At 47.2% G+C, this 20,901-nt stretch overlaps 2 protein-coding genes and 3 non-coding genes across 5 annotated transcripts; 1 reads left to right on the top strand and 4 right to left on the bottom strand.

Annotated features, from left to right (window-relative positions):
* Window positions 1-1,464: 1,464 nt before the first annotated feature.
* RPL10 (ribosomal protein L10) lies at window positions 1,465-8,260 on the bottom strand. Its single transcript, XM_056541116.1, has 7 exons — window positions 8,242-8,260; window positions 8,099-8,136; window positions 6,175-6,233; window positions 4,013-4,120; window positions 2,902-3,040; window positions 1,843-2,005; window positions 1,465-1,686 (listed from the first exon to the last, which is right to left on the bottom strand). The coding sequence occupies exons 2-7, from the start codon at window positions 8,119-8,121 to the stop codon at window positions 1,531-1,533; spliced, it is 648 nt and encodes a 215-aa protein (XP_056397091.1). The 5' UTR covers window positions 8,122-8,136; window positions 8,242-8,260; the 3' UTR covers window positions 1,465-1,530.
* Window positions 2,053-2,186, bottom strand: LOC130292199 (small nucleolar RNA SNORA70). The gene has a single exon (XR_008848107.1). It is a non-coding gene; the product is annotated as a small nucleolar RNA SNORA70 (small nucleolar RNA).
* Window positions 3,086-3,219, bottom strand: LOC130292198 (small nucleolar RNA SNORA70). Its single transcript, XR_008848106.1, has one exon. It is a non-coding gene; the product is annotated as a small nucleolar RNA SNORA70 (small nucleolar RNA).
* On the bottom strand, window positions 4,750-4,883 carry LOC130292197 (small nucleolar RNA SNORA70). The gene has a single exon (XR_008848105.1). It is a non-coding gene; the product is annotated as a small nucleolar RNA SNORA70 (small nucleolar RNA).
* A 395-nt stretch (window positions 8,261-8,655) lies between the features above and the next one.
* LOC130291809 (trichohyalin-like) lies at window positions 8,656-20,847 on the top strand. The gene is made up of 2 exons (XM_056541105.1): window positions 8,656-8,769; window positions 18,848-20,847. The coding sequence occupies exon 2, from the start codon at window positions 19,647-19,649 to the stop codon at window positions 20,694-20,696; it is 1,050 nt and encodes a 349-aa protein (XP_056397080.1). The 5' UTR covers window positions 8,656-8,769; window positions 18,848-19,646; the 3' UTR covers window positions 20,697-20,847.
* The last annotated feature ends 54 nt before the right edge of the window (window positions 20,848-20,901 follow it).

Genomic DNA, 20,901 nt, shown 5'->3' with positions numbered 1-20,901 from the left:
ATTGTTATCCCATAGGGACCTATAACACTGCACACACTGATCATTGTTATCCCATAGGGACCTATAACACTGCACACACTGATCATTGTTATCTCATAGGGACCTATAACACTGCACACACTGATCTCCTATGCTGATCACTGGCGTGTATTAACACACCTGTGATCAGTGTTATCGGCGCTTGACTGCTCCTGCCTGGATCTCAAGCACGGAGCAGTCATTCGCCGATCGGACACCGGGGAGGCAGGTAAGGGCCCTCCCGGTGTCCGGTCAGCTGTTCGGGACGCCGCGATTTCACAGCGGCGGTCCCGAACAGCCGGGTGACTTTCGCTTTAGAAGCGGCGGTCAGCTTTGACCGCTGCTTCTAAAGGGTTAATACCACACGCCCGGCACCCTGTATTAAATACGGGGGTCACACAGTCATACCGGGACGTTCCCGGCGTCTGACAGCAGAGACCCTGGGCTAATAGCATGCGGCACCGATCATTGTGCCGCACGCTATTAACCCTTTAGATGCAGCATTCAAAGTTGATTAAAATGAAAGTAAAAGCTTCCCCGCAGCTTAGTCGGGCTTATCGGGACCATCGCGGTGAAATCGATGTCCCGATCAGCTAGAACGCAAGCGGAGGTCCCTTCACCTGCCATCTCGTCCGATAGGTGATTGATTGCTCCGATTGACCGCCGATTGCACTGATCTTTGCCGTGTTAATGATCTGTGTATGAGATCGGTATGTGCAGTGAAATAGCCACCAGGGGGGGTTGCTATAACTGCAAAAAAATTTAATAAAAAAAAGTGAAAAACTTATTTCACACCTTCCCTAATAAAAGAATCACCCCCTTTCCCCATTAAAAAAAAACCTAAATAAAAATGCGTCTGAACTATAAGAATATTTTGTTAAACCGCATGGTCCATGTCTTATAAATTTTCCGTGCATGTAGTTATGATTTTTTTGGAAGCACAACAATCAAACCTATATAAGTAGGGGATCATTTTAATCGTATGGACCTACAGAATAATGATAAGTCATTTTTACCGAAAAATGTACTGTGTAGAAACGAAAGCTCCCAGAACTACAAAATGGCGTTTTTTCTTCAATTTTGTCAATTTTTCTGCTTTGCTGTGGATATTTTGGTAAAATTACCAATGTCCCTGCAAAGTAGAATTGGTGGCGCAAAATATAAGCCATAATATGGAAGTTTAGGTGCAAAATTGAAAGATTCAAAGAGGAGGAAAAAATGAAAATACCCTGCGTCCTAAGAGCAGCCATATTTATTCCTTAACATAATCAGACAGTCAGCACTGACCTGCAGAATCTGCCCTTGGCTTCTAGTTTGCCTTACACCCCTGCCCCGCTACCAGGATCGGCATGGTAAGACCCCACCCCCTATAATCCAGCCCCGATGTCAGATCCTTCCACCTGCAGACCAGGTGAGAACATTGACAATAATGTGAGGACCACAAGATCGATTACTGTACTTAGATCTTTATTGAGACAATCTCAGAAGAACCAGATAAAAAGTGCAGCCCCTTTATGCAGCGTGCAGCGCCCTCCATCTGTCCAGGGGACCATGGCTGGGGATGTACTTGACGCCGCAGCCGTCAGGAATGAGACGCTTCTCAGCGACCATACCCTCGAAGTCTTCTGAATTGAACTTTGTGAATCCCCACTTCTTTGAAATGTGGATCTAAGGGGGAAGGAAAGAAAGGATCAGCCAAAATGTCATTCTATACCGACCATTGCAAAACTGCAAGACCCATAATGCCCCGAGTCTATCACAACATGATGGGGGTTGTAGTTTAGTAAACACTGGTCTATAGATCACTAACTCCTCTGCTCTTACCTTCTGACGTCCAGGGAACTTGAACTTTGCTCTCCGCAGAGCTTCAACCACATGTTCCTTGTTTGAAGCCTTGGTGCGGACAGACATGATCACCTGTCCAATGCGGACTCTGGCCACTGTGCCTTGGGGTTTACCGAAGGCACCGCGCATACCAGTCTGGAGCCTGTGAGAAGAGTCCTAAAGATTAGATACGTCACAGCGCAGAGCAAGACTTGTATCCGAGGCCCCTTAGAGCACCGTGCATGGAGTGCAGAGCGCGTACACAGCCAGGGAGGTCTCTGTATGCAGCCTTTGCACACCAACCTCTGATCGCAGCAAAGGCTGGTCGGCTTAATAAACTGCAATTAGACATAACACTATATTCCCCATCGGCACCCACAGACCCAACTATAGATTACCCATCAGCATCCACAGCCCTTACCATACACCTACAGCCCTAACAAGATAACCCATCATTTCCAGCACCTACCAACTATAGATTCCCCATCAGCTCCGTCACCCACAGACCCAACTATAGATTACCCATCAGCACCCACAGACCCAACTAGATTACCCATCAACTGTGTCACCCACAGACCTAACTAAATTACCCATTAGCATCCACAGCCCTTACTATAGATAACCTATCAGCACCCACAGACCTAACTATAGCTTTACCCATCAGCAGTGTCACCCACAGACCTAACTATAGCTTTACCCATCAGCAGTGTCACCCACAGACCTAACTATAGCTTACCCCTCAGCTGTGCCACCAACAGGCCTAACTAAATTACCCATCAGCATCCACAGCCCTTACTATACACCATACACCTACAGCCCTAACAAGATTACCCATCATTTCCAGCACCTACCAACTATAGATTACCCATCAGCACCTACAGACCCAACTATATAGGTTACTCAGCACCCACAGCCCTTACTATAGATTACCCATCGGCACCCACAGCCCTTACTATAGATTACCCATCGGCACCCACAGCCCTTACTATAGATTACCCATCGGCACCCACAAACAAAGAGATCACCCATCATCTCCAGCACCCACCAACTATAGATTACCTATCGGCTCCGGCACAGGATAACATTTTGTTGATGCGGATGACGTGGAACGGGTGGAGACGCACTCTGATGTGGAAGCCATCCTTGCCACAGCTCTTCACCATGTACTTGTTGGCGCAGATGCGGGCAGCTTCCAGAGCTGAGGAGAGAACTCGTGTTATATCTCCGGTCACATCAGGTCAGCGCGTGTCTCCGAGGTCCCTTTGAGCGCTTTGTACGAGAGACAAAGCACATACACAAACCAAGGACTTACTGTACGCAGCCTTTGCACACCAACTTCAGATCAAAGCAAAAGCTGGTCGGCTTAATAAGCTGCGAACACCACGTGGTGCCGGGTCACATTTCGTGGGTGTATAGATACGTTAGTTATATACATATGTAAGATGCAAGTACTGGCCTGAGGGCAGGTAACCAAAAGTCACTGTCATTAGACCAATGTTGTCCAACCAAGGTACCTCCAGCTGTTGCAAAACTACAATTCCCAGCATGCCCGGACAGCCGAAGGCTGTCCGGGCATGCTGGGAGTTGTAGTTTTGCAACAGCTGGAGGCACCCTGGCTGTAAAACACTGCATTAGGCCTATAGTCAGGCAAGGGCTCATCTGTATTTTTGTTTGAACATGGTCGAAAAGCCAAACGTGTCCCAGCTTAAAGGGGTACTCCATTGGATTTATTTTATTTTTTAAATGAACTGGTGCCAAAAAGTTAAACAAATATGAATTACTTCTATTAAAATAATTAATCCTTCCAGTACTTATTAGCAGCTGTATGCTACAGAGGACATTCTATTTTATTTTTTGTGCTGTCCAGTGCTCTCTGACACCTCAGTCCATGTCAGGGACTGTCCAGAGCAGCATATTTTGCTATTTGGATTTTTTCCTGCACCGTCAGGTGTCGGCAGAGAGCACTGTGGACAAGACAAATTCAAATAGAATTTCCTCTGTAGTATTCAGCAGCTAATAAGTACTGAAAGGATTAAGATTTTTTAATAGAAGTAATTTACAAATCTGTTTCTTTCTGGCACCAGTTGATTAAAAAAAAATAAACAAACATTTTCCACCGGAGTACCCCTTTAAAGGGACATTACACCTATAACTGCTAGATATCACGTACCTTCTGATGACAGCTGCTCGTACTCATCGGAGACCATGTGACCACATAGTGGGAACTCGTCCACCTTGGCCTTCTTACGACCCAAGTCGAAGATCCTGATTTTAGGATCTAGGGAGGGAATAGACATGTTTGTATGTAAAAGATGCTATATGACAAATAATCCCCCGTCACACCTGACAGACGCATCGCATCAGCTTCCCCAACCAGCGTGCCTCCAGCTGTTGCCAAACTACATCTCCCAGCATGTCCTGATAGACCGGCTGTCAGGGCATTCTGGGAGTTCTAGTTTTGCAACAGCTGGAGGCACCCTGATTGGGAAACACTGCATTAGATTCCCATATTCTGAATGATTCCACCGCTGTAACAATGATGACCACTGAAGAACACTCCAGGTAAACTGATGTTATACCTAGTGCAGGGCTCTGAGGGGCCACAATATGGCTTCCCCATCCTACCATGGCCTAGGAACTGAACAGCAGTTTACCTTGGAGTGTTTTAGAGCAGTTTCCCCCTAACCAGGGTGCCTCCAGCTGTTGCAAAACTACATCTCCCAGTATGGTTGTCCAGGTATACTGGGAGTGGTAGTTTTCAGACAGCTGGAGGCACCCTGGTTGGGAAACCCCTCCAACACCAACTCTGGCCACTGTGCCTTGGGGTTTACCCAAAGTACCGTGCATAGTGGTCTGGAGCCTGTGAGAAGAATCCTGTAGATTAGATACGTCACAGCGCAGAGCAATATTTGTATCCGAGGCCCCTTAGAGCACCGTGCATGGAGTGCAGAGCGCGTACACAGCCAGGGAGGTCTCTGTATGCAGCCTTTGCACACCAACCTCTGATCGCAACAAAGGCTGGTCGGCTTAATAAACTGCAATCAACAGGCATAACACTAGGTTACCCATCGGCACCCACAGACCCAACTACATATTACCCATCGGCACCCACAGGCCCAACTACAGATTACCCATCGGCACCCACAGGCCCAACTACAGATTACCCATCGGCACCCACAGGCCCAACTACAGATTACCCATCGGCACCCACAGGCCCAACTACAGATTACCCATCGGCACCCACAGGCCCAACTACAGATTACCCATCGGCACCCACAGGCCCAACTACAGATTACCCATCGGCACCCACAGGCCCAACTACAGATTACCCATCGGCACCCACAGGCCCAACTACAGATTACCCATCAGCACCCACAGGCCCAGCTACATATTCCCCATCGGCACCCACAGGCTCAACTACATATTCCCCATCGGCAGGCACCCACAGGCCCAACTACATATTCCCCATCGGCACCCACAGGCCCAACTACATATTACCCATCGGCACCCACAGGCCCAACTACATATTACCCATGAGCTCTAGCACCCATAGCCCTAACTACAGATAGACCAGTGGGTGCAGATAGGCTAACTACAGCTTACCCATAAACTCCAGAACCCACACGCCTAACTATAGTTTACCCATCACCCCCCTAAAAGGGGTTTTTAAGTTCTTAAATCTGGACCGGCATAAGTTAAACCTGACGTCATGGCCCCGCGTGACATCATGCTCCACCCCCTCAATGCAAGCCTATGGGAGTGGCCCCTCCCATAAGATTGCATCGAGGGGGCGGAGCTTGACATCACACAGGGTTGGGGCTGTGACGTCACAATGCTCCGGCCCCGTGATCGCCAGTCGTCAGACTGAAAGCGAATGCGCTCCGGGTACTGATTGCAACGGGGTGCTACGTGCAAGATAACGGGGTCCCCAGTGACGGGACCCCCGAGATCAGGCATCTTATCCCCTATCCTTTGGATAGTGTATCCCCTAGATGTCTTAGCAGCAGAGTACCCCTTTAAGGAAAAGTCGCACCCGATCATTCGTAAACCAAAAGTGTGTACCAAAGCCATTTTAGGCTGCATTCACACCTCATTTTCACTGTACGGGTGCCCGATCCGGCTGGGGGAGGCAAAAACCTGGCGCTCCCGTACCCCAGCCTTGAAATCCAATTACTTTAATGAGCCGACCGGTGTCCGTGACTCCGTTCGGCTCATTTTTGACCCGTATGCGGTTTCCTGACCGGACCTAGAATTGTAGCATTAAACCTGTTGATAAAGCCCCTTTAAATTATCACAAAAAGCTCCGAACCGCAACACTTTCTTCCCACTCACCTGGGACACCTCTACAGAAGCGGGATTTGGGGTAGGGCTTGTTTTTGCAGTATCTGTAACTAAATATAAGACATCCTGTTATTAGAAGAGTCCGTCCACATAGAATTCAAGAATAAAAGTCCGTTCTCTGAACCAGCGTGCCTCCAGCTGTTGCAAAACTACAACTCCCAGACTGTCCCCCATCTATACAAAATACATCTTCTGCATATCAATAGACCAGTGTTCCCCCAACCAGGGTGCCTCCAGCTGTTGCAAAACTACAACTCCCAGCATGCCCGGACAGCCAACGGCTGTCCGGGCATGCTGGGAATTGTAGTTTTCCATCAGGTAAACATTGATTAAAGGGGTACTCCACTTTAAAAATGTTGCTCATGAACTGGTGCCAGAAAGTTAAACAGATTTGTAAATTACTTCTATTAAAAATGTCTTTATCCTTCCAGTACATATTAGAGGCTGTATATTACAGAGAAAGTTCTTTTGTTTTTGGATTTATTTTCTGACCACAGTGCTCTCTGCTGACACCTCTGTCCATGTCAGGAACTGTCCAGAGCAGGAACAAGTCCCCATAACATATGCTGCTCTGGACAGTTCCTGATACAGACAGGTGGTGTCAGCAGAGAGCACTTTGGAAAGAAAATAATCAAAAAGGAAAAAGAAGAACTTTCTCTGTAGTATATAACAGCTAATAAGTACTGGAAGGATAAAGATTTGTTTTAATAGAAGTAATTTACAAATCTGAGAACCCTTGTCTAGTCTGAATATAAAACACTGTCCTTGCATGCTGGGTGTTGTAGTTCAGCAACAGTTACTTCAGTTACTTCCATTAACCATTGTCTAGCCTTATAAGGCTGTTAGGGCATGCTGGGGGTTGTAGTTTTGCAGTAACTGTTGACACGTTCAGGGACATGCGGATCTAAAGAAAGCTTTAGGGCAGGAAGGCCCTAACCTGTTGCACTACTACAACCCCCATCATGTCCTGACAGCCTTCATATCACAGACTATGGTAAAGCGAATACTGTGTTGAAAAGCTGCTACAAAACTACAACTCCCAGCATATCCCACAAGCCAAATGCCATGTATCATCATTGTCTAGACAAGTGGTCTTCAACCTGCGGACCTCCAGATGTTGCAAAACTACAACTCCCAGCATGCCCGGACAGCCGTTGGCTGTCCGCGCATGCTGGGAGTTGTAATTTTGCAACATCTGGAGGTCCGCAGGTTGAAGACCACTTGTCTAGACTGTCAAGGCATGCTGGGAGTTGTAGTTTGGCAACAGCCAGACACACACGGCTCTTTTAATATGGTCAGTGAGGCTGATGGGCTGTCCACAATCACATTGGAGTAACACTACAACTCCCAGCATACCCTACAAGCCATATGCCATGTATTATCATGGTCTAGACCAGTGGTCTTCAACCTGCAGATGTTGCAGAACTACAAATTCCAGGCATGCTGGGAGTTGTAGTTTGCAACATCTGGAGGTCCACAGTTTGGAGACCACTGCTCTGGACTGTCAAGGCATGCTGGGAGTTGTAGTTTAGCCAGACACACACGGCTCTTTAATATGGTCAGTGAGGATGATGGGCTGTCCAGTCATTTTGGGGCAAAACTACAACTCCAAGCATGCCCTACCAGCCTTCGGCTGGCAGGGCATGCTGGGAATTGTAGTTTTTCACTAACTAGACCTATGACCTATGGTGATTTCCGGATGATCAGATGGCAGATTACAGGAATGTTCCCCTATAGATCACATATCCATAGAAAACATGTGCGCAGGCCCCATCCGGTCACAGTACAGCCCCGTCCCCTCCATGATGGATCCCCCTGGGGGCTATAAAGGCCCAATCCACCCACACAGTGCCCCACGCGTGACCAGGCCTCAGGCCGGCACATGGCGCCCGCACCTCCCCGGCACTTCACTCACCAGCGGGCGGGTCTGCGGCCCATGATGGCGGCTTGTACCTAGAAGAGACACAGAGAAAAGACAAGCGGTGAGCGGAGGATCGGTAACACCCAACCCCGGCCTCACCGGAGAGACACCCCGGCAACAGCCGCCATCTCACTCACCTCGCCGAAGCCAAAGAGGAAGCCGGTGCGCCTGCGCACTCAATTATATACTCGCCCCGCCTTCTGCGTGACGTCAACGTCACTACTGAGAAAAAAACGGAATTGTCGGCACGCTCTAGTGTCTGGTATACTGTGGCGGCCATATTAGCGGAGACCACATCCTATGGAGAGTCTGTGTAAGGTCTACGGCAACATGTCACCCGAGGGACACTGATACACTGCGTGCGTCTGTAAAATGTCTCTGTCATCATGAAGTAACATATTTATAGTTCCAGGTCTTGGTTGGTTAATTGTATATAAGTTTGGTTTATTAATGGTCTATTCACACGTACAGTATTCTGCGCAGGATTTTCTGCTGCGTATCGCAATGTAAACTGATTGAGTGTATGCAGGGTGTGGGTATGGTAATTAAAGGGTGCTTGTTAACCCTTGCTATTCGAGACGCCAGGGTGGGGGCTCCTCAATAAAGCTTTTCCTACCGCCGCCCTTCCCAGGAACGATAGGGAGGTAGATGATAATAGGTTTGAGGTGGGTAGTAATAATGGATTGTCCACAACCGAAAAGCTTCTGTAAACAGCGTTAACTTTTACTGAAGATTTTCTGTACACTTCATTAACATAACAGTCCCATAGCTCCCATAGGGGGCTATTACACTGCACACTGTTACGCCGAGCGCTCCGGGTCCCCGCTCCTCCCCGGAGCGCTCGCAGCGTTCTCTCATTCGCAGCGCCCCGGTCAGACCTGCTGACCGGGTGCGCTGCGATATTACTCCCAGCCGGGATGCGATTCGCGATGCGGGACGCGCCCGCTCGCGATGCGCATCTCGGCTCCCGTACCTGACCCGTTCCCCGTCTGTGTTGTCCCGGCGCGCGCGGCCCCGCTCCTTAGGGCGCGCGCGCGCCGGGTCTCTGCCATTTAAAGGGCCGCTGCGCCACTGATTGGCGCAGCAGGCCTAATCAGTATTCTCACCTGTGCACTCCCTATTTATACCTCACTTCCCCTGCACTCCCTCGCCGGATCTTGTTGCCATTGTGCCAGTGAAAGCGTTCCTTGTGTGTTCCTAGCCTGTGTTCCAGACCTCCTGCTGTTGCCCCTGACTACGATCCTTGCTGCCTGCCCTGACCTTCTGCTACGTCCGACCTTGCTCTTGTCTACTCCCTTGTACCGCGCCTATCTTCAGCAGTCAGAGAGGTTGAGCCGTTGCTGGTGGATACGACCTGGTTGCTACCGCCGCTGCAAGACCATCCCGCTTTGTGGCGGGCTCTGGTGAATACCAGTAGCAACTTAGAACCGGTCCACCAGCACGGTCCACGACAATCCCTCTCTGGCACAGAGGATCCACCTCCAGCCAGCCGAATCGTGACAGTAGATCCGAAGTGTCTTTGAGGAACCTGCCCGAGCCTCTTCTGCTGAGACTGCCCTGCTGAACCTGGTCCAGGGTAATTCTTCTGTTGGCGAGTATGCCATCCAATTCCGTACTCTTGCCTCCGAATTATCCTGGAATAATGAGGCCCTCTGCGCGACCTTTAAAAAAGGCCTATCCAGCAACATTAAAGATGTGCTGGCCGCACGAGAAATTCCTGCTAACCTGCATGAACTCATTCATCTAGCCACTCGCATTGACATGCGTTTTTCCGAAAGGCGTCAGGAGCTCCGCCAGGATATGGACTTTGTTCGCACGAGGCGGTTTCTCTCCCCGGCTCCTCTCTCCTCTGGTCCTCTGCAATCCGTTCCTGTGCCTCCCGCCATGGAGGCTATGCAAGTTGACCGGTCTCGCTTGACACTTCAAGAGGGGACACGACGCCGCATGGAGAACCTATGCCTGTACTGTGCCGGTACCGAACACTTCCTGAAGGATTGTCCTATCCGTCCTCCCCGCCTGGAAAGACGTACGCTGACTCCGCACAAAGATGAGACAGTTCTTGATGTCTACTCTGCTTCTCCACGTCTTACTGTGCCTGTGCGGATATCTTCCTCTACCTTCTCCTTCTCTGCTACTGCCTTCTTGGATTCCGGATCTGCAGGAAATTTTATTTTGGCCTCTCTCATCAACAGGTTCAACATCCCGGTGACCAGTCTCGCCAGACCCCTCTACATCAATTCTGTTAACAATGAAAGATTGGACTGTACCGTGCGTTACCGCACGGAACCTATCCTAATGTGCATCGGACCTCATCACTAAAAAATTGAATTTTTGGTCCTCTCTAACTGCACTTCCGAAATTCTTCTTGGATTACCGTGGCTACAACGCCATTCCCCAACCCTTGATTGGTCCACAGGAGAAATCAAGAACTGGGGTACTTCTTGTCACAAGAACTGTCTTAAATCGGTTCCCAGTACTCCCTGCCGTGACCCTGTGGTTCCCCCTGTATCCGGTCTTCCTAAGGCTTATATGGACTATGCTGACGTTTTTTGCAAAAAGCAAGCTGAGACTTTGCCTCCTCACAGGCCTTATGACTGTCCTATTGACCTCCTCCCGGGTACTACTCCACCCCGGGGCAGAATCTATCCTCTGTCTGCTCCAGAGACTCTTGCCATGTCTGAGTACATCCAGGAGAATTTAAAAAAGGGGTTTATCCGCAAGTCCTCCTCTCCTGCCGGAGCTGGATTTTTTTTTTGTGTCCAAAAAACATGGCTCCCTACGTCCTTGTATTGATTACCGCGGACTTAATAAAATCACGGTAAAAAAACGCTACCCCTTACCTCTTATCTCGGAACTCTTTGATCGCTTACAAGGTGCCCACATCTTTACCAAACTGGACTTAAGAGGTGCTTATAATCTCATCCGCATCAGGGAGGGGGACGAATGGAAGACTGCATTTAACACTAGAGATGGACACTTTGAGTATCTGGTCATGCCCTTTGGCCTATGCAACGCCCCTGCCGTCTTCCAAGACTTTGTTAATGAAATGTTTCGTGATCTCCTATATTCCTGTGTTGTGGTTTATCTGGACGATATTCTGATTTTTTCTGCCAACTTAGAAGAACACCGCCAGCATGTCCGCATGGTTCTTCAGAGACTTCGAGACAATCACCTTTATGCCAAAATGGAGAAATGTCTCTTTGAATGTCAATCTCTTCCTTTCCTAGGATACTTGGTCTCTGGCCAGGGACTACAAATGGACCCAGATAAACTCTCTGCCGTCTTAGATTGGCCACGCCCCTCCGGACTCCGTGCTATCCAACGTTTTTTGGGGTTCGCCAATTATTACAGACAGTTTATTCCACACTTTTCCACTATTGTGGCTCCTATCGTGGCTTTAACCAAGAAAAATGCCAATCCCAAGTCCTGGTCCCCCCAAGCGGAAGACGCATTTAAACATCTTAAGTCTGCCTTTTCTTCCGCTCCCGTGCTCTCCAGACCTGACCCATCTAAACCCTTCCTATTGGAGGTAGATGCCTCCTCAGTGGGAGCTGGAGCTGTCCTTCTACAAAAAAATTCTTCCGGGCATGCTGTGACTTGTGTTTTTTTTTCTAGGACCTTCTCCCCGGCGGAGAGAAACTATTCCATCGGGGATCGAGAACTACTGGCCATTAAATTGGCGCTTGAGGAATGGAGGCACCTGCTGGAGGGATCAAAATTTCCAGTTATCATATACACTGATCACAAGAATCTCTCCTACCTCCAGTCTGCCCAACGACTGAACCCTCGCCAGGCTAGGTGGTCGTTGTTCTTTGCCCGTTTTAACTTTGAAATCCATTTTCGCCCTGCTGACAAGAACATTAGGGCCGATGCTCTCTCTCGTTCCTCGGATGCCTCGGAAGTAGAGGTCTCTCCGCAACACATCATTCCTCCGGACTGTCTGATCTCCACTTCTCCAGCTTCCATCAGGCAAACTCCTCCAGGGAAGACCTTCGTTTCTCCACGCCAGCGTCTCGGGATTCTCAAATGGGGACACTCCTCCCACCTCGCAGGCCATGTGGGCATCAAAAAATCCTTGCAACTCATCTCTCGATTTTATTGGTGGCCGACTCTGGAGACTGATGTTATTGATTTCGTGCGGGCCTGTACTGTCTGTGCCCGGGATAAGACTCCTCGCCAGAAGCCTGCTGGCCTCCTTCATCCTCTGCCCGTTCCCGAACGGCCTTGGTCACAGATTGGTATGGACTTTATTACGGACTTGCCCTCATCCCGTGACAACACAGTTGTTTGGGTGGTCGTTGATCGATTTTCCAAGATGGCACATTTTATTCCTCTTCCTGGTCTTCCTTCAGCGCCTCAGTTGGCAAAGCAATTTTTTGTACACATTTTTCGCCTTCACGGTTTGCCCACGCATATCGTCTCAGATAGAGGCGTCCAATTCGTGTCTAAATTCTGGAGGGCCCTCTGTAAACAGCTCAAGATCAAATTAAACTTCTCTTCTTCTTATCATCCCCAATCCAATGGGCAAGTAGAAAGAGTTAATCAGGTCCTGGGTGACTATTTACGGCATTTTGTTTCCTCCCGCCAGGATGACTGGGCAGATCTTCTACCATGGGCCGAATTCTCATACAACTTCAGAGTCTCCGAATCTTCTGCTAAATCCCCATTTTTCGTGGTGTACGGCCGTCACCCTCTTCCCCCCCTCCCTACTCCCTTGCCCTCTGGTTTGCCCGCTGTGGATGAAATATCTCGTGATCTTTCCACCATATGGAAAGAGACCCAAAATTCTCTTTTACAGGCTTCATCCCGGATGAAAAGATTTGCTGATAAAAAAAGAAGAACTCCCCCCATTTTTGCTCCCGGAGACAAGGTATGGCTCTCCGCTAAATATGTCCGCTTTCGTGTCCCCAGTTACAAACTGGGACCACGCTATCTTGGTCCTTTCAAAATCAAGTGCCAGATCAACCCTGTCTCTTACAAACTCCTTCTTCCTCCTTCTCTCCGTATTCCCAATGCCTTCCATGTCTCTCTCATTAAACCACTCATCCTTAACCGCTTCTCTCCCAAAGTTGTTTCTCCCACTCCAGTTTCCGGATCTTCTGACGTCTTTTCTGTGAAGGAGATTCTAGCATCCAAGACGGTCAGAGGTAAAAGATTCTTCTTGGTCGACTGGGAGAATTGCGGCCCTGAGGAGAGATCCTGGGAACCTGAGGACAACATCCTGGACAAAAGTCTTATCCTCAGGTTCTCAGGCTCCAAAAAGAGGGGGAGACCCAAGGGGGGGGGGGGTACTGTTACGCCGAGCGCTCCGGGTCCCCGCTCCTCCCCGGAGCGCTCGCAGCGTTCTCTCATTCGCAGCGCCCCGGTCAGACCTGCTGACAGGGTGCGCTGCGATATTACTCCCAGCCGGGATGCGATTCGCGATGCGGGACGCGCCCGCTCGCGATGCGCATCTCGGCTCCCGTACCTGACCCGTTCCCCGTCTGTGTTGTCCCGGCGCGCGCGGCCCCGCTCCTTAGGGCGCGCGCGCGCCGGGTCTCTGCCATTTAAAGGGCCGCTGCGCCACTGATTGGCGCAGCAGGCCTAATCAGTATTCTCACCTGTGCACTCCCTATTTATACCTCACTTCCCCTGCACTCCCTCGCCGGATCTTGTTGCCATTGTGCCAGTGAAAGCGTTCCCTTGTGTGTTCCTACCCTGTGTTCCAGACCTCCTGCCGTTGCCCCTGACTACGATCCTTGCTGCCTGCCCTGACCTTCTGCTACGTCCGACCTTGCTCTTGTCTACTCCCTTGTACCGCGCCTATCTTCAGCAGTCAGAGAGGTTGAGCCGTTGCTGGTGGATACGACCTGGTTGCTACCGCCGCTGCAAGACCATCCCGCTTTGCGGCGGGCTCTGGTGAATACCAGTAGCAACTTAGAACCGGTCCACCAGCACGGTCCACGCCAATCCCTCTCTGGCACAGAGGATCCACCTCCAGCCAGCCGAATCGTGACACACACACTGATCTTTTACATTGATCATTGTTATCCCATAGGGGGCTATAACACTGCACACACTGATCTTTTACATTGATCATTGTTATCCCATAGGGGGCTATAACACTGCACACACTGATCTTTTACATTGATCATTGTTATCCCATAGGGGGCTATAACACTGCACACACTGATCTTTTACATTGATCATTGTTATCCCATAGGGGGCTATAACACTGCACACACTGATCTTTTACATTGATCATTGTTATCCCATAGGGGGCTATTACACTGCACACACTGATCTTTTACATTGATCATTGTTATCCCCATAGGGGCTATAACACTGCACACACTGATCTTTTACATTGATCATTGTTATCCCCCATAGGGGGCTATTACACTGCACACACTGATCTTTTACATTGATCATTGTTATCCCATAGGGGGCTATATCACTGCACACACTGATCTTTTACATTGATCATTGTTATCCCATAGGGGGCTATAACACTGCACACACTGATCTTTTACATTGATCATTGTTATCCCCATAGGGGGCTATTACACTGCACACACTGATCTTTTACATTGATCATTGTTATCCTCATAGGGGGCTATTACACTGCACACACTGATCTTTTACATTGATCATTGTTATCCCCATAGGGGGCTATAACACTGCACACACTGATCTTTTACATTGATCATTGTTATCCCATAGGGGGCTATAACACTGCACACACTGATCTTTTACATTGATCATTGTTATCCCATAGGAGACTATAACACTGCACACACTGATCTTTTACATTGATCATTGTTATCCCATAGGGGGCTATAACACTGCACACACTGATCTTTTACATTGATCATTGTTATCCCATAGGGGGCTATTACACTGCACACACTGATCTTTTACTTTGATCATTGTTATCCCCATAGGGGCTATTACACTGCACACACTGATCTTTTACATTGATCATTGTTATCCCCATAGGGGGCTATAACACTGCACACACTGATCTTTTACATTGATCATTGTTATCCCCATAGGGGGCTATAACACTGCACACACTGATCTTTTACATTGATCATTGTTATCCCCCGTAGGGGGCTATTACACTGCACACACTGATCTTTTACATTGATCATTGTTATCCCATAGGGGGCTATATCACTGCACACACTGATCTTTTACATTGATCATTGTTATCCCATAGGGGGCTATAACACTGCACACACTGATCTTTTACATTGATCATTGTTATCCCCATAGGGGGCTATTACACTGCACACACTGATCTTTTACATTGATCATTGTTATCCTCATAGGGGGCTATTACACTGCACACACTGATCTTTTACATTGATCATTGTTATCCCCATAGGGGGCTATAACACTGCACACACTGATCTTTTACATTGATCATTGTTATCCCATAGGGGGCTATAACACTGCACACACTGATCTTTTACATTGATCATTGTTATCCCCATAGGGGGCTATTACACTGCACACACTGATCTTTTACATTGATCATTGCTATCCCATAGGGGGCTATTACACTGCACACACTGATCTTTTACATTGATCATTGTTATCCCCATAGGGGGCTATAACACTGCACACACTGATCTTTTACATTGATCATTGTTATCCCATAGGGGGCTATAACACTGCACACACTGATCTTTTACAGTGATCATTGCTATCCCATAGGGGGCTATAACACTGCACACACTGATCTTTTACAGTGATCATTGTTATCCCATAGGGGGCTATAACACTGCACACACTGATCTTTTACATTGATCATTGTTATCCCATAGGGGGCTATAACACTGCACACACTGATCTTTTACATTGATCATTGTTATCCCCATAGGGGGCTATAACACTGCACACACTGATCTTTTACATTGATCATTGTTATCCCCATAGGGGGCTATAACACTGCACACACTGATCTTTTACATTGATCATTGTTATCCCCATAGGGGGCTATAACACTGCACACACTGATCTTTTACATTGATCATTGTTATCCCCATAGGGGGCTATTACACTGCACACACTGATCTTTTACATTGATCATTGTTATCCCCATAGGGGGCTATTACACTGCACACACTGATCTTTTACATTGATCATTGTTATCCCCATAGGGGGCTATAACACTGCACACACTAATCTTTTACATTGATCATTGTTATCCCCATAGGGGGCTATAACACTGCACACACTAATCTTTTACATTGATCATTGTTATCCCCATAGGGGGCTATAACACTGCACACACTGATCTTTTACATTGATCATTGCTATCCCATAGGGGGCTATTACACTGCACACACTGATCTTTTACATTGATCATTGTTATCCCATAGGGGGCTATAACACTGCACACACTGATCTTTTACAGTGATCATTGCTATCCCATAGGGGGCTATAACACTGCACACACTGATCTTTTACAGTGATCATTGTTATCCCATAGGGGGCTATAACACTGCACACACTGATCTTTTACATTGATCATTGTTATCCCCTAGGGGGCTATAACACTGCACACACTGATCTTTTACATTGATCATTGTTATCCCCATAGGGGGCTATAACACTGCACACACTGATCTTTTACATTGATCATTGTTATCCCCATAGGGGGCTATAACACTGCACACACTGATCTTTTACATTGATTATTGTTATCCCCATAGGGGGCTATAACACTGCACACACTGATCTTTTACATTGATCATTGTTATCCCCATAGGGGGCTATAACACTGCACACACTGATCTTTTACATTGATCATTGTTATCCCCATAGGGGGCTATAACACTGCACACACTGATCTTTTACATTGATCATTGTTATCCCCATAGGGGGCTATAACACTGCACACACTGATCTTTTACATTGATCATTGTTATCCCCATAGGGGGCTATAACACTGCACACACTGATCTTTTACATTGATCATTGTTATCCCCATAGGGGGCTATAACACTGCACACACTGATCTTTTACATTGATCATTGTTATCCCCATAGGGGGCTATTACACTGCACACACTGATCTTTTACATTGATCATTGTTATCCCCATAGGGGGCTATTACACTGCACACACTGATCTTTTACATTGATCATTGTTATCCCCATAGGGGGCTATAACACTGCACACACTAATCTTTTACATTGATCATTGTTATCCCCATAGGGGGCTATAACACTGCACACACTGATCTTTTACATTGATCATTGTTATCCCCATAGGGGGCTATTACACTGCACACACTGATCTTTTACATTGATCATTGTTATCCCCATAGGGGGCTATAACACTGCACACACTAATCTTTTACATTGATCATTGTTATCCCCATAGGGGGCTATAACACTGCACACACTGCAGCCCATCCGTCTATGAGGTCATGTAAAGATGATGAAGCCGGCCTGTGAGGAGGAGGTCGGCTACATCTTTAGTGATATTATGAGGAGGTTATTTTGAGGTTATAGTAGAACTGGTTTTGGTGTTTGAATCATGTTTTTTTTATTTTTTCAAATTTTAATGGGCAAGAAATAGAAGTTATGTCCTAAGGGTATGTTCACACTGAGTAAATCAAGAGTAATTGTTGCCGAAAAATTTATGGGCGGAAAAAATAATTATATTTTTGCACGAAATTTGTGCGTAATTATGCGCGGAAATGGGGGAGAAAGAAGTGAAGGGTTTTTCAGCCATTTCTGTGTAAATTCCGCACGAAAACGATGTCGGGCGGATTTTTTTTTTACCATTGACTTCTATTGATTTCTGCTAGCAGATTCCGCTTCAAGAATGAACATGCTCATTCTTCAAGCGGAACGGAATTCAGCGTCGGAATTCTGATAGCAGAATTTCCGCAGTGTGAACAGGACAGCGGAAAAAACATTAAAGTCAATGGGGAAGAGGAGTAAATTCCTCTTGAATTGCTCAGTGTGAACGGGGCCTATAGAGGTACTCCGCCCCTAGACATCTTATCTAAGGATGGGGGGGGGGGGATAAGATGTCTAGGGGCGGAGTACCCCTTTATTAATCTATTTGGTCACGGGTCATTAGTCGCCATTTTATGTGACAGATGAAGATGTCATTTAGGGTAAATCCCAAATGACCTTTAATGTTACATTCCTTTATCTGTGAGGAGACTCTCTTCCCATCTCTGTACACGTCTGGGCCGTGGTATAGGGGGCCATTCCCTTTTTCTGGTATCCCTGATGTATATGGCATTTTCACGCTCACAAGTTTTGGGCATTGAGAAGTGCAGATTTCGACTACGCCACTTCTCCCATTAGGTGCATTCGTCGGCACGGCGCCAATAACGGGAGGCCGACATATACGGTAAACGGGAGCAGCAGACTCAATTGCTTTCTATGGCCGGACAGACTCCCCTAGTGACCCCTTTCGAGCTGTATGCGATATTTCCATTATTTTTCTGGGACGTGAGGTGACTCAAAAAGCAGCATTACAGACATTGGGAAAGATTTTCATTTCTAACATTCTTCATTTATTATATTTTAGTTCAGACACTTCTACGTGCAGAAATTCAATTAATATATATATATTTTAAACTTACACCTTTTTAATGAAAAAACACAGAAACACTGTTCTATAGATTTTTTTTGTTTTTGTTTAGTTTTTTTTTTATATTTTAGAAACATTTTAATTTTATAAAATTACATTTTTAAAGTGGCCTTTATTTTGTGATTGCTTGGTTTTCCAGTTCACTATAAAACACATCAATATCAGTGAACTGTCAAATGGAAGACTGTGACCAGACTCCGATCATGAAAACATTAGAGGCTGCCATGACAAATAATTGGCAATTGTGTGGTGGCGATCGGACCTCACATGTTCCTGGTGGCAACTTGTAATCGTCTAATCAGTGGTGACAGCGGCATCTAGGGGGTTAAAATACTGTCATTGGCTCATATCAAGACAAGCAATACAAGTCTACGGAGGAGGGAGCCCAAGACAAGCAATACAAGTCTATGGAGGAGGGAGCTCAAGACAAGCAATACAAGTCTATGGAGGAGGGAGCTCAAGACAAGCAATACAAGTCTATGGAGGAGGGAGCTCAAGACAAGAAATACAAGTCTATGGAGGGGGGAGGAGGGAGCTCAAGACAAGCAATACAAGTCTATGGAGGAGGGAGCTCAAGACAAGCAATATAAATCTATGGAGGAGGGAGCTCAAGACAAGCAATACAAGTCTATGGAGGGGGGAGCTCAAGACAAGCAATACAAGTCTATGGAGGAGGGAGCTCAAGACAAGCAATACAAGTCTATGGAGGAGGGAGCTCAAGACAAGAAATACAAGTCTATGGAGGAGGGAGCTCAAGACAAGAAATACAAGTCTATGGAGGGGGGAGGAGGGAGCTCAAGACAAGCAATACAAGTCTATGGAGGAGGGAGCTCAAGACAAGCAATATAAATCTATGGAGGAGGGAGCTCAAGACAAGCAATACAAGTCTATGGAGGGGGAGGGGGGAGGAGGGAGCTCAAGACAAGCAATACCAGTCTATGGTGGGGGAAGCTCAAGACAAGCAATACAAGTCTATGGAGAGGGAAGAAAGGGAGCTCAAGACAGGCAATACAAGTCTATGGAGGGGGGGGGAGAAGGGAGCTCATGACAAGCAATACAAGTCTGTGGAGAGGGAAGAAAGGGAGCTCAAGATAAGCAATACAAATCTATGGAGAGGGGAGGAGGGAGCTCAAGACAAGCAATACAAGTCTATAGTGGGGAGGAGCTCAAGACAAGCAATACAGGTCTATGGTGGGGGAGCTCAAGACAAGCAATACAAGTCTATGGAGAGGGAAGAAAGGGTGCTTAAGAAGGAAAAAATGACTAAAACAAGCCTATGGAGAGGGGAGGAGGGAGCTCAAGACAAGCAATATAAGTCTTTGGAGGGGGAGGAAGGAGCTCAAGACAAGCAATACAAGTCTATGGAGAGGGAAGAAAGGGAGCTCAAGACAGGCAATACAAGTCTATGGAGGGGGAGAAGGGAGCTCAAGACAAGCTATACAAGTCTATGGAGAGGAAAAAAAGGGAGCTCAAGACGGACTAATACAAGCCTATGGAGGGAGGAAGAGGGAGCTCAAGACAAACAATACAAGTCTATAGTGGGGGGAACTCAAGACAAGCAATACAGGTCTATGGTGGGGGAGCTCAAGACAAGCGATGCAAGTCTATGGAGAGGGAAGAAAGGGAGCTCAATACGGACTAATACAAGCCTATGGAGGGAGGAGGAGAAAGCTCAAGACAAGCAATACAAGTCTATGGAGGGTGGAGGAAGGAGCTCAAGGCAAGCAATACAAGTCTATGGAAGGTGGAGGAAGGAGCTCAAGACAAGCAATACAAGTCTATGGAAGGTGGAGGAAGGAGCTCAAGACAAGCAATACAAGTCTATGGAAGGTGGAGGAAGGAGCTCAAGACAAGCAATACAAGTCTATGGAAGGTGGAGGAAGGAGCTCAAGACAAGCAATACAAGTCTATGGAGGAGGGAGCTTCACCCACTAGCTCTGAGAGAACTGCAAATTATTGGTGAAGCATGCTTAGTAGAAATCTGCTGAAAAATACCATATACAAGTTATATAATGGACAAAAATAGTGCTGCTCCTTATGTTCACACAGGGCAGCATATCCTGAAAAGTAATCTGAAATCACAGCTTTCAATTCAATATTCCGATTCAGTAGAAAATCAAATACAACACACCGATTTAAATATTTTATTGCAAATTCTACATTTTTTTCTCATTCATCTCTTCAAATACAGTG

The sequence above is a fragment of the Hyla sarda genome, chromosome 9, assembly GCF_029499605.1.
Source record: "Hyla sarda isolate aHylSar1 chromosome 9, aHylSar1.hap1, whole genome shotgun sequence".
In the NCBI taxonomy this organism is placed as follows: domain Eukaryota; kingdom Metazoa; phylum Chordata; class Amphibia; order Anura; family Hylidae; genus Hyla; species Hyla sarda.
The sequence above is the reverse complement of the archived record's forward strand: the minus strand, read 5'-3'. Positions and strand labels throughout refer to the sequence as shown.

Bases quoted from the DNA above. Each gene is read 5' to 3' on its own strand.
- RPL10 (XM_056541116.1), bottom strand. From the start codon at position 8,121: ATGGGCCGCAGACCCGCCCGCTG. The intron at 4,121-6,174 runs GTGAGTGGGAAG...TTCCCTCCCTAG, and splicing joins CTTCTGTAGAGGTGTCCCAG to ATCCTAAAATCAGGATCTTC. The intron at 3,041-4,012 runs GTACGTGATATC...TTCTCTCCTCAG, and splicing joins CGAGCAGCTGTCATCAGAAG to CTCTGGAAGCTGCCCGCATC.
- LOC130291809 (XM_056541105.1), top strand. From the start codon at position 19,647: ATGGTGGGGGAAGCTCAAGACAAGCAATACAAGTCTATGGAGAGGGAA.